General features: G+C 40.4%; 1 protein-coding gene across 12 annotated transcripts in view; it reads right to left on the reverse strand.

Annotated features, from left to right (window-relative positions):
• LOC147017666 (teneurin-3-like) overlaps window positions 1-10000 on the reverse strand; it is a 420926-nt gene that overhangs the window by 214970 nt on the left and 195956 nt on the right. For all 12 annotated transcript variants that reach the window (XM_085847416.1, XM_085847409.1, XM_085847415.1 and 9 more), the window contains 2 exons: window positions 3353-3481; window positions 1-119 (listed from right to left, as the gene is read on the reverse strand). The exon at window positions 1-119 is cut by the window's left edge and continues 107 nt beyond it. In XM_085847416.1, coding sequence (XP_085703542.1) covers window positions 1-119; window positions 3353-3481 — 248 coding nt within the window. The remainder of the gene's footprint in view (window positions 120-3352; window positions 3482-10000) is intronic.

Here is a 10000-nt window from a genome sequence, read left to right on the forward strand (position 1 = left end):
ACGTTGCTGAACCATGCCTGCGGACACCTGGACTGGGCCTGGTCCACCATCCAGCTCCAAAGAATGTGAGGTTGTCGCCGGGCGTTTTGTGGAGTTACGGCTGCACGAGCTGAGAGGTTCTGTTAAAAATCAATGAACAGTAGGAAGAAGATAAAACAAAGATATACAAATAAGGAAACTGAGATAAATGAGGCCATTTGACCCATCGTGCATACACAACAGCCATACTCAAATTAACTTAACTCAACCCATTATTATGATTAACCGAATTCACCTTAACATCGACATCACTTTAAAATAACATTGATAGTTAAATTACATTTCTCAATAATTCAAAAGGCAGGGAATTATCTATATATATATATATATATATATATATATATATATATATATATATATATATATATATATATATATATATATATATATATATATATATATATATATATATATATATATATATATATATATACTCAGGTGCTGGCATCTTATGACTAAATCCTCTTGAAAGATTTTGTGGGATTTTAATGCCCTCAACCCAATACCGATGAGATAGCCATCTTTACTTTCACATTTGATGGATGGCATACTCTGGTAAGGAAGAGCAGCAGTTCTGAATTTGACTCCACAGACTAACAAAACCATGAAAAGACAGCTCTGGGACTAGTACGCAACCATTCAACCAACAGAGCTGTCCTGCCCTCCCTCAGCCTTCCATAGAGGTTTCTCATCCAAATATGAACCAAGCTTGACTCTGACTCTGCTTATTTAGCTTCCATTATTGGAACACATTGTGTCCAAACATGTCAATAAGACGTTAGAGGGCAGGTCAAGTCACTAGGCAGGGGTACCCGGTGTTGGCAGGGGTACCCGTGTTGCCCGGTGCGGTTCTAATCCTGTTGACATATTGAAAAAATGAAATTTTGTTTTATCAATTCTATATTTTTGGTGGGGGCCCAAAACACTTCCCTCCACACACTAAGGGATGGAGTTAGGGTTAATTTAATGTTATAATCACATAACTACAAAGGCTTAGGCACTAAAAAACGATTTTTTTGAAAAAAAAAAGTCGCCAAAAATGCAACTTTTTTTTTGTTTTTTCAAAATTTCCATAAAACTTTTTTTTGACTAAAACACTCCCCGGCACTCACTGATGAACCTCTGAAAGTATGACAGATATCTCTTTGGCCATCTCTGAGAATAATGGCAACAAACAGACAGACAGACAGATTGACAGATAGACCTCACATAGTACAGATTGACGAGCAGGGACCCATTGAAATTCCACATCAAGTAAAATGTAACTTCAAGATATCAACCCTCCCCTCTACTCGACCCCCTCTCTCCTCTCCCCGTTCTCCCCTCCACCTCCATTCTCACCTCTTCCCCCTCTCTCCTCTCCCCCATCCATCCTCTTCCCATTGATGACCCCCCCCACTTCCCCTCTCTCCTCTCCCCCTCCCTCCCTTCCCTTCCCTTCCACCTCTCTCTTTCTCCCTCTCTCCATCCCCCTCTCTCCCTCCCACCCTCACCATGAACAGGAAGAGTTTTCAAAGGGGTCCTACATAGTATTGCAAAAACTTTAGAGTAGTTATGACATAATTCTTCCCTCTCTCCTCTCCCCCTCTCTCCTCTCCCCCTCTTTTCTCTCCCCACCATCCCCCTGTCCCCCCTCTCCCACTGCCCCCTGTCCCCTCTCTTCCTGCAAATGGGAAGAACTTTCAACAGGGTCCTATATCGTATGCATGCATCGCATTGCTCAAGGTCCCACGAGATGTTTAGAGGTCCCTCGAAGTGTAATCTACATGAAATTAAAAGAAATCCGTGGAAATATTAACGTTTTAAGAAAATAAATTACACATTTGTGTGTTGGAAGCCAAAGCAGCACCATAGGCAGGACATAACTCTGCCTCTCTTTCTCCACAGTCACCTCTTCTCCCACCCCCCCCTACCCTACTCTGTGCATCCTCACCTCCCTATCCTCTCCACCCCCTGACATCTGCTCCTATCTTCTCTCCCCTCTCCACCCCGCTCATCCTCCCCACATCATGCCTGACCAGAAATGGCTATTAAAATACGTTTTCCCTTCTAAAACTTCAATTTTCATTGGACTCTCTTCCCGTTTTTTGCAGCCAAGTCGTAAACCATCTTCGGACTATGAAAATGAAATGAGATATCGAATTAGAGTTGAGATGAAGCTGTGAGGGAGTCTGAATGGACTTTGCAATACAACCCTGAGATTTCGTCAGATTTTCTTCCTGTGTTTTTTTGCAACCGAGTCGAGACTATGAAAAATGAAATCAGATATCGAATTAGAGTTAAGATAAAGAAGTGAGAGAGTCAGAAAGTGTGAGCCTTACAAAAGAGGCACATAGAGCCTCAGAGCAATGCGGAACAAACAAAATGGTGGAGATCTGATTTTGAAGCCCCTCCCTAAATGGGGGAAGCCCCTCCCTGATCGGGAGAGGCTCCGCCCTGAACGGACAGACACACTGGAGGACAGTATTATAGCGTACATTATCTATCAAATGTAGTTTCAGAAAAGCTCCAAAAGAAAATAAGCAATTTCTTAAGTTCACATGAATTATTGTTTAAAACTAATTTTATTTTATTCTTTAGTTTGTAACTTTTAACATTATAATTGTTTCATCATGACGTATATATATATATATATATATATATATATATATATATATATATATATATATATATATATATATATATATATCAATTCTAACACTCATTCATCAGGTTATAAAATGCAAAACAGTTTTAACAAACGATGATTAATTCATTTCGGTTGGCATACAATAACCTTGGAGAAAATGTGGTGGCAATTTATATCGGATGTTTTGCTCATTTCAAAAATATAATGTAAAGACAGAGCAGCATGCAACTTCAAAGACAGAGTAATATCCAGACGAAATGTGAATGATCATGAAAGCAAATGGCGAAGAGTACACGTAAATGTAGCGGTTAAAATACAAGTTCTTCAAAGCATCCGAGCTGGGTGCACTAATCTGCAGAGCATGAAAGCCACCGAGCATAATACTGGAGAAAGTGATAAACCACTGTTTTCCCATGAGTCTCTTTCCTTGGCAAAGTACGTATTGGTGGAGTGGTTCCACCAATGCAAATGAGGATGAAAAAGCTGAGTTCTTTAGAAAAGCAAAGTGTATTCGAATGCATTGCATCACTATTAGAAACAGCAGGAAAGTAGGATGTCAGTTATAATAAGAGGGCTGATAGACATTCTTCCGCTGCCTTCTTGCTATTGTGTGAATCATCGAAAGGCTAAGAAGCATGAGGCCTCTGTCACTCGTCTCATGTCGGAAAGTGTGCTATCGCCTGCCTGTCTCGCTGTCCGATTTTGTGTTTTCATGCTCCGTATCCGTCAGGGTGAGCGCGGAGTTTGCCCGGCTGCTCACGCACGAGTTCCCATCTGACATGGCCTCATGCTCCCACAGTTGCATCATGTGATCTATGGAGAGAATATGGCAATTACTGTCACAAACAATTTGGGGGGAAAAAGAAGAAATCAGAGTGATGGGTAAAGCAACCGTAAATCGTAATTTTATAATAATATGCAAAAGTAGATTCGGATTAATTGCTATAATTCTGTGCAATATTATCAACTATCACACGCTTTAATCATATGACATAGCACTGAATAAAGGTATAAATCTACAAGTTTGCAAATCCTATGAAATGTATAACATATTAATTGGATTTAACTAAATATTTAAAATAGAATATATTTTATTAAATTGTACGTGTTTTATAGCCATGAAAGTACAAGTCTTATGATACTCTCCATGTTTTAAATCAGATTGATTTTTAAAATTGTTCTTTTTTAATGTCGCTGTTATAAGGTTTAATACCAAAAATGTTTTGCATCTCTTTGTAGTTCAGTATATCATTCGTTGTTGAATTATATCAAGTATCAGGAAAACAATTTGTGAAAATGTACTTTTAAAAACGATCCTTTACAGGATTCATGAATAAAATAAAATAAGATCCCATCTTACCCTGCCTTCCTTGGGAAGACACACAACGATGTTTATAATATACCTCATTAATTGTGCAATGGATGTGGAAGCTGTGTGGACGTGCTGTCGGCACCCCTCGTTGCTCAGTACCTTTGCAGCAAGTGCTGGTGTGGCATGTGTCCATCACAGTTGAGAGCTAGACACTTCAATATAATCCTACATGGGATGGCTTGCCAATTCAACATATGGAGGGGGTCCACTCAGCTCCGGTGACAACCAGTGAGTCAGAAACAGATCCACCAATCGATTACTTTTCCTCGAGCTTTGAAAGGGTTGTGGCTACGTGTACAATTTATAACTGCGCTGCAACTATATGTTAATATTGTAGACTTCTGAATTGCAAAAAATGTAGTTATTAATTTGTTGTTTGCCGAATGTTGCTTTGCCTTGTAGTGAACATGTCTGATATAATTTTAGCCCAAACCTTGACTGTTTGCCTTGAGGCTTAAACCTTCATATAGTCCATGTTTTCAATGGATGTGAATAATGATTTGATTACGCATGTTTTATGCTTTTGGAATTTGAATTGCTCCTTGCTGTCCATTCGATTCCACCCACTTTTCCTTGAATGTTAGACTAACCTTTTATCTGTACGTTCATTGCTTTGGTTTGTACCTTTCGTGGATTAGAATGGGATTTCTGTCTGTTTTACAATGACCACAACCCTTGTTATTTCAGTCCATGCACATCCTGTATGTAAAGGCTGAAAACATCGGCTGTATTAAAGCAGTGTTGGTATATTTTGGTTTTAAAGACTATTATAAAGAGGCATAATCTCTGCGAAATTCAGGATGAGCTCGTCCACTGGACTTTACTGGGATGGCAGAAAGCCCCACGCTCACATTACCATGCATGCAAGTCCATGCACCATCATCAATACATTTTTGTCTTATTTGTTGTTGATTTTTACTTTTACACAAACCTATACATGTATAATAAAATTAATTCAACCATTTATTTGAACAATCACCTGTATTGGTGTTTTTCTTGCACATTCAGAAGCATGTGCTGTTTTCCTCCCTTTCTCCACCCCCCCCCCACCTACCACCCCTCCCCCAAAGCCTCTTCAAATTTCCAGTTTTTTTTCCCTGTTTTCTTCTGTACACACCTTGTCCATCCCGTGGGTCCTCCCCTACCCCTCATTCTTCCCCACATCCCTCATCTGTCCAAGTCTCTGTTCCGTCCCTCAACTGTGCCGTTGGTGTGTTTACCCAGTCTTTTTATTGTTCGTTGTTTTTCTGTTGTGTTCTGGCCCATCCAGTGTTCGACTTCCTCCACGAGCCTCGATTTTTGTATACAAAAACAAAAATCTATTTCCTTGGTATTCCAATGGAAAAGGTTCATTATCTTGAACTTCCAAACCTCACCATTATCCATGACCTTTCCTAGGCCAACCGTACGAAGCAAAGCTGGCATTCAAAGCCAGCCGCAGACTGGGTATCCTAGGTCAATCTAAGTCTGTCCTTGCAAAATTAGAGCGATTCACAGTCTACAAGACCTTTGTCTGTAACTCAATGGAGTACTGGTCTCCACTATCGGCTGGCACCCCAGCATCATCTGTCTCTCCTCGATTCTGCGGCATCAAAAGCCCTCAAATTATTGGAATCTCCTGTGATGAGGCCTCATATTGCAGGCACGTCAATATCCTTGATTTTTATCGTCTATTTTCCAATATTTCTCCCTCTGCTCTCTCTGTTCTCCGACCCTCCCAATCTACTTCAGGATGCATGCATTCTTTCAATAACCCCCTCCTGGTTAGGCTTATAAAATCCAGGCTGTCTGCACACCTCAACTCTTTTATTCCTCAATTCTCCAGTCTATAGAACCACCTTCCAGAGGCTATTCCTTCTCACCCTTCCCTTCCCCCTTTTGCAGGGCTTCAAGGAAGCAGTGTACCATCATCTCTTGTCATCCCCAGTTCCAACCCATGATCTTTATTACCCACATTAACCTTTCCGAACCCAACCACCTTACTTGCTCATCTCAGGATTTACTCCCCTCCTCCCTCTCCTCTTTTCCTGTTGGTTAATTTCCCTTGATGTTTGTCCTACTCTCAGTTGTACCTTGCTCTTACACGAGCCTCGCTCCTGGAAAGAAAGAAAAAATTCACTTCAACGTTGTTGCACATGCCATTTCAACGATGATGGTTCACTTTTAGTTTAAATTTGGCGTAAAACATCCGACTTGGCTTACAAGCTGAACACATGCTTACATCAATTTGGAGATGCTGACCTGTTTAACTGATGTAACGCATTTATATTTAATGTTGTTTTCATTATGGGGAAACAGTGGAGGCTTAAATATGATAATTAGGGTAAGAGAGGTGAACCTTGCACTCCTGAGACTTTAAAAAAAATTCATCCTGAAGCATTTTTGGGTCCAGTTGATAATTATGAAACAAGCTTGAATGAACTAGGGAAGGAATTTTGCAGTTTCCAATAAAGTCATCACAACTAAATCCATTATTTTAAAGGGGAAATAGTTTCTGCAGTAACTTTCATAAGATTGTGGACTAATGGAAATAATGCCTGGACGGTAATTAAAAAAAAAATGCGTGAAATTGTGAATCTGAAATTAAGTTAAATTAAAAGTACTGTACATAAAATGGGCAGACTTCACTTAAAAATTGAAAAAAATAAAGAAATCATTATTCAATTTCAAAAATTAATTAAAATATTCAACAACCAATTTTGATTTACTTTTCAAAATAGCCCGTGGTGAATGTGAACAATTTATCAGTCTGATGTTCGCAATCTTCCGTATCACATTAATACTCTATGACCTCTGCCATGTCTTTGTGCATGACCATTGTACAGCGATGATGAAAATTCAGTCCCACACAACATTTGACAGCAGAAAATCCCAAATAAAATCCCCAATTTTGCATACTAGAAACACTCTCTTCCTCCGGAGGAAGTGGGGAGGGGGGGGGAAGGATGGTGGGTGAGGTGGGCCAATTATATTTTGTGCCGTGGCAAATAATTCCCTGTCTGCAGCAGAGGTCAGTAAACCACTTGCACTATCGCACATGTCCAGGAGAAAATTGTAAGTTGTCTCTCCCCTCTTCCCCCCCCCCCAATTTTGTTTGTGGCCATGAATTGACACTGGGTATAACCAACACGTATGCAAAATTTGGTGGAGATTGGGCCAGCCCTGGTCTTTCTACGATTTTTCATGTGTGTGTTCACACACACGCACGCACACACCATATTTTAATAAAGTAGGTGTAACAACACAATTATTTTCTTTACTTAATTGTTGTGTTCGGTCGAAACAGGTGTTTGATACATTGTTCTTTTATACAGTTGCTTCTGTACATGAGGATAATAATACTTGTGTAGTGTATAATAATACTTTATAATAAAGATAGAAAATAATACTTAATGCATAGTTTGTTTTGTTTTTAAGTCAAATTGGATGCGGCAGATAACAATGTGGAAGATGAGCAGGTACAAACTTGAATTTCGTCCAAAATGAGATGTCTTGATTCCATGTCAATAGAGTGATGTCATTTTGCAAGGACACGCGTTAAAACCACTCCTCGAAGGACCGGTAGATGAAGCCCGCCGGCCGGGTCAATGTGGAAGAGAGGTTTGGTATGTGGAAAAGCAGTGAGAAGTTAACAATAACCTGCTGGTCATAATACAGTCCTTCTTATCGCTCCATTCCTGTGCAATTATTTAGACTCTGGTAATAGAATCTGGGGAACGTGATAAATTAACACGGGGTGCATTGGGACATCCCCTCGAGTAACTATCTCGGTCAATGATATTAAGTTCCGACACATCGGCACTTCATATCAAACGACCAAGAATATATCCCAATACACCCCAGTTTCCCAAACTGTTTAGCTTCCAAACCTTCCAGACTCGCTGCACACATAAATAACTCCATCATGAGCCGACCGTGAGTTACGTGCAGCGCTTACAAGGAATATATGATAAAGTGGTCGGTCCATGTGTGCTCGTTCAGCATCGAAGTTACTCAGTTGTTCCCAAGCCATTAATTGGCTCTTTGCTAATGAGCATGACACCCGTATCGTTGGTGTGCTCTCCTTATCAGAGGTGTGACTTAGCCATCCGATACCTCATGGGCCATCACAACCCCGAGTCACGTGACAATAGTAAAGGAGTTTTTTGCATTTACGAGTTAGTGAATAGTCACATATATCAGTTGGGTAATTTTCCGTTTGGTAACTATTTTGCCGAAAGTTAACATCAGCTTTCAACTGATGTTAAAAACATAATAATATTTGAATAATAATGTCAACACTTCCGACCGTCGATTTGATGAACAGCTCATCGTATGGTTACAGTCGAACATGTTATCATAATAAATGCTTGGTGCGCAACACATAAGTGTTTACTTTTGTAGTGATAAACCAACATGGCATTTGAGGCTATTTGTTTCGGCTAAATGGCGTTCATTGGGTATCAAGGTGGCTTTAGAACTAAAACAATTACGTACATGATGCTGGTCACAGTTATAGCCCAAACAAAACCCATTACCTTCCACAAGCTGTGCTTACTGCCTTCGTTTAAACTGCGTGTTTACTGCCATATTAAGTTCATTAAACCATAAAAATTAAACTTCGACAACTCTCATTAAGATTTGATCGTACTGCAGAAAGAGCAGGAAATACACTCAACATCATCCATCATTTGATAATTCAAATCACAGCCGTTAATATTTCAGTTTAAAAAAAAAAAATCTGGAGAAAGGAACTTGAGCGCACGCACGCACACACACGCGCACGCACACACGCACACACACTGTGAATTCATTCCGAATACCGAGCTGCCCATCTCTAGCATCATCAGCAAGCTATCCAACTGCTCAAATGTTGTTTCAGCTAAAAATTACACCCGATTTTAATTTGATCATTAAACAAGGCAGGCCTTTTAGCAAAGTTTGTTTTTAGCGTAGAGAGAAAGATAGAGGATAATTAATTCGGAGAAGGGTGATGGAAGCAGACGGTGGGGAGAGGGGGTATGGGTAGGGGCGGCTGGGGGTGAAGGAGGTTGTTGGTACTGACAAAACGAGATGAAGCAAGCTGGCATCATTGAACACAAAGTCATGCCAACTGTACATGTAGTTAAAACCGATGGATCAATTGTATGTGTTCCGATATATTTTTAGCAAACCTAAAACTGTTCTCGAGAGCTTATGACACGGCGTGTCATCCATTACGTAACATTTTAAAAATTCATTGAAACCGATGATTGGATTCCCAGGAAACTTGGCAGAGAACTTTGTTACGGTCAAATTTTTTTTGGAGCCATCTCACATTTGAAATGGATAAACAAAGGGCAACAAATACATTTTTCCATTAAAAAATAATACCAAGTGAAGAATTTCAGTCAAAATCGGTGATTACCCTCTGAAACCACATTGAACGGATACCAAACTCATGCCCAAGAATTTATCTTTAACGACCACAATTATTCCCACATTCTTGTGGGGTTTCTTGGTGGAGGTTTTGGCCCAAGTCTTTCACGAACCGGCTGGCCAGGCCCGACGTTCGACAAAGGAGTTAAGGAAGGAATTTGTAATGTGTTCGTGGTGCCAGTGATAATTCGCCTACTGTTCATGGAAGAAACCGTGGAATCTTTAACGTCCAGCAACTAATGCCGGCATTCGGTACGCCAAGTTTAACGTCCATCCGAGGGACGGCACGCACATTGATGAATCACTCTGCCTGTGAAACACCGGGTTGACAGTATATATCTGGGTCGGGATTCAAACCCAGGATAGACATACATAGAGGCGAGTGTGCATGCCTTGGAGGTGTATCAAGTCACGCCAGTCCCATGTGACAGACGAGGTCAGTGGGTGCTTTTTTTTTAATGCTAGCCATCAGTTCAGATGTGCTAACGCATAGCACACATGAATGTGTGATCATGAATGTGAAATGGCTTTCGTGATCAAAGGCTTTCAGGGTCTCGCTGGAG

Source organism: Eptatretus burgeri, chromosome 11 (assembly GCF_056783735.1).
Source record: "Eptatretus burgeri isolate ZD-2024b chromosome 11, Ebu_testis_v1, whole genome shotgun sequence".
Classification (NCBI taxonomy): domain Eukaryota; kingdom Metazoa; phylum Chordata; class Myxini; order Myxiniformes; family Myxinidae; genus Eptatretus; species Eptatretus burgeri.